Below are 3,496 nucleotides of genomic sequence, written 5' to 3'. Positions count from 1 at the left end.
GGAAAATATGGAAATCTTTCAATTATCGTGCTGATAACGTGTTAAAAGTAAAAATTTACGGTAAAAACTAACAATATCAAACTCACAAAATATATTAAACTACACATTTTATAAAATTTTCTCCACTCATTTGTGTTTTTCTTCACAGATTCAGAGACCTATTTATAAAATTTCTTTAGGAATAATCCAAAAATAAATATATTATTACATAAATCATCACACACTAATTTTCAATATTTATAACTCTTATTATCAACATTCAATAATTTCAACTCTTATTTTCAACAAATCCAACCAAATCTTGAACTAATTAACAAAATTAGTCTAGGCTACAAGTATATATATAATATAACTAATAAAAAGTTAAGACTGGGCTGGAGCCCATTACAGTCTTTGGGGTGGGCAGGTGGCTCTATTTTTGTGAGTCACGTCATTATTTATCGGTACAACATGAACAATTTTAAATATTTCAAAATCAAATATTGAAAATTTAATATTAAAATTCAAAATTCAACAAATTAATGGAAAAAAAAATATTTCTCTCCCCAAAAAATTGATTATTATAATATATTTTAACTTGGTCTCCTTCAAAAAATATTTCTGAAACATTATTATTTTTGTCTTATAAAAAAAGCTAATGCTACCTTACTTGATGCACAAGAACCCTGTCCTCTCTCTCTCTATTATTTTTTTCTTTTTTAATCTTAGCATGCTTTTTTACAACTTTAGTACCATTACAACTAGTAATGATGTGAAAGTATAGACTAGTGGATAAAGTCATAGTTAACAAGAATACTTTGCAACTAGAAAAATGAAATAAATCAATAAAGATGAATTTGAACTTAAATTTTCCTCCAAACACAACAAAAGGACAGGACCAAAAAAGTATTTGTTGAACAATGACCTTCTATAGTTATTTAGACTGCAATTTTTGTTTTCTAATTACTAAATCTATATAACATTAAATAAAACACACCCAATATAATAATAGCATCGTTTTGATTTCGAAATATATTTCTTTTTTTTATCAGGAAATATACGCTATCAACATAGTAAAAATAGTCGAGATATACAACTTGAACACTTGTACAAACATAAAAAAATTTTATAAGAAAATCTCACGTGTCAATTTTATGATATGAATATTTGACTCGGCTCGATTTACGAAAATAGATCTATTTATAGAAATATATTGCATTTCCGAGTTAGACTAGTCCACAAATAAATGTCAAAATTCAATTGGTCCTCACACAGATCCTCTCCATCAATGGAAGCCGCCGCAGTAACTCAACCTTTGTTGAGACCCGCTGGCTCAGCAATTTCAACAACCAAACTCGTTCAAACCATACCTAGCTTCACATATCATCACTTTTCCAGCATTCTTCTGAGTTCTGGATGTAAAAATCCACCCCAATTTCTCGCCTGTTGCTCTGCAAAATCAAACATAAACAATGGTAACGCGACGAATGAAAGTTCTACTGCTGAGCAGCCCACTTTGGATTCAAGAATCCCAAGGCAAGCGGTACCCACTTCAAGTGAAGCTGTTCCTTCGAATCTTTCGTTCTCGAGGGGTTTAGTCTTTGATTTAGGGTCCAAGAATTCATGGGACGGCCTTGAAATTGGATCTCCTGTGGTGAAGAGGTACCTGAGTGATGAGGAAGAGAGGTGGTATATGTGGTATTATGGGACATGTAGTGAGAATTCGGGTTGTGATTCGATTGGATTGGCGGTCTCGAGTAATGGTGTTCACTGGGAGAGAGGAGCGGAACCTGTTCGATCAAATGCCGATGTGGGGTTGGTCATGAAGAGTAGTGAAGATTGGTGGGCATTTGATACTCATAGCATCAGGCCTTGCGAAGTTTCTGTAATGTCTAGCAGCAAGGTGAGAGCGAATAGTGCTGTTTACTGGCTGTATTACACAGGTTTTAAATTGGAAAAGATTGGAGCTTTCAGCCATTGCATTCCATTCAGTTTCAAGAATCCAGAAAGGGTGCGATTTGGTGTTGGCAATGATGACCAAGAAGTTACTGGTGGCGAGATTCTTAAGTCGTTGCCTGGGTTAGCTATGAGCCAAGATGGGAGGCATTGGGCTAGGATTGAAGGGGAACATCATAGTGGAGCATTGCTCGACGTCGGTTCGGATGGTGAGTGGGATTCATCGTTCATCGCCTCTCCGCATGTTGTCTTCCATTCGAACGGTGATCTTAGAATGTACTATTACTCATTTGATGTTCAAACTGGGCACTTCTCCGTCGGCATCGCGCGGTCTAGGGATGGGATAAGGTGGTTGAAGCTAGGAAAGATAATGGGAGGGGGCGCCATTGGGGCGTATGATGAGTGCGGGGTAGTTAATCCTCGTGTTTCGATAAACAAGAAAGATGGTAGGTATTTGATGGTTTATGAAGGTGTGGCTTTGAATGGTAAAAGGAGCATTGGAATGGCGGTTTCCTCGGATGGATTGAAGAATTGGGAGAGGCTGCAAGAGGGTCCTGTTTTCGAGCAATCCTCGGATGGCGGATGGGATTGCGAAGGCGTGGGAATGCCGTATCTTGTCCAAATGGATGGAAATGTGGATGAATGGAGATTGTATTACAGAGGGATTGGGGAAGGGGGGAGGTCTGGGATTGGATTGGCAGTGTCTCAAGGAAGTGATGCATACAGTTTTCAACGATGGACCGTATTTCATTTGTAACGCATTTTGTGTTGTCGAGTGCTACAGAAATTGTATGAACTTTGAAGTGCTCATTCAATTCATAATTTTTTTTATTCCAGAAATCATATATTATATTATTATATTTATATTCCAATCCAATGCATTAAATTATTATTTTTAACATAATTTAAATTTTATACACACTCTTAAAAATTTTAATGACCAATGTAACTTTATATGGCATAAAGATAATTTTTTTTTTTTACTTAAAAATGTCAATATATGAGCAACTAACTGCTATATTGAATATCCGGAAATGAATTAATTAACAGAGTACAAGCACACAGAGTATTTATACTAAGAAGTTAACAGTAAGAAAAGCGTGGGGAAAGGGACAAAGCGTATTTCTAAAAGCTAATGCACAACACTCCCCCTCAAGCTTTGTGTAGATTTCGAACACCAAGCTTGGAAATAAGAAACTCATGCTGGTTTTTGTTCAAGCCTTTAGTGAAGACATCCGCTAACTGCTGTGTCGTTGGAACATAGGCAGTTGAAATGATTCCGTTCTTTATCTTTTCACGAACCAAGTGACAGTCGATCTCTATGTGTTTGGTTCGTTCATGGTACATGGGATTTGCAGCTATATGCATTGCTGCCTTATTGTCACAGTACAAAACTATCGGGGTTGGTATGTCTGCTCCCATGTCTTTGTAAATACCAAGAATCCAAACAATTTCACAGGTGGTGTTTGCCATGGCTCTATACTCAGCTTCTGCTGATGACCTTGAGATCGTGCTCTGTTTCTTCGTCCGCCAAGATATCAGGGCATTGCCAACTTTGATG

The 3,496-nt window shown here is 36.6% G+C and overlaps 1 protein-coding gene across 1 annotated transcript; it reads left to right on the top strand.

Moving 5' to 3' along the window:
- The first annotated feature begins 1,204 nt into the window (after nt 1-1,204).
- On the top strand, nt 1,205-2,769 carry LOC140820059 (uncharacterized). Its single transcript, XM_073180369.1, has one exon. It carries the CDS (start codon nt 1,226-1,228, stop codon nt 2,690-2,692), a length of 1,467 nt encoding a protein of 488 aa, XP_073036470.1. The 5' UTR covers nt 1,205-1,225; the 3' UTR covers nt 2,693-2,769.
- The last annotated feature ends 727 nt before the right edge of the window (nt 2,770-3,496 follow it).

Source organism: Primulina eburnea, chromosome 18, assembly GCF_022965805.1.
Source record: "Primulina eburnea isolate SZY01 chromosome 18, ASM2296580v1, whole genome shotgun sequence".
NCBI lineage: Eukaryota > Viridiplantae > Streptophyta > Magnoliopsida > Lamiales > Gesneriaceae > Primulina > Primulina eburnea.
The sequence above is the reverse complement of the archived record's forward strand: the minus strand, read 5'-3'. Positions and strand labels throughout refer to the sequence as shown.

What these genes read in the sequence shown, in the direction of transcription:
- LOC140820059 (XM_073180369.1), top strand. Translation starts at nt 1,226, where the DNA reads ATGTCAAAATTCAATTGGTCCTCACACAGATCCTCTCCATCAATGGAA.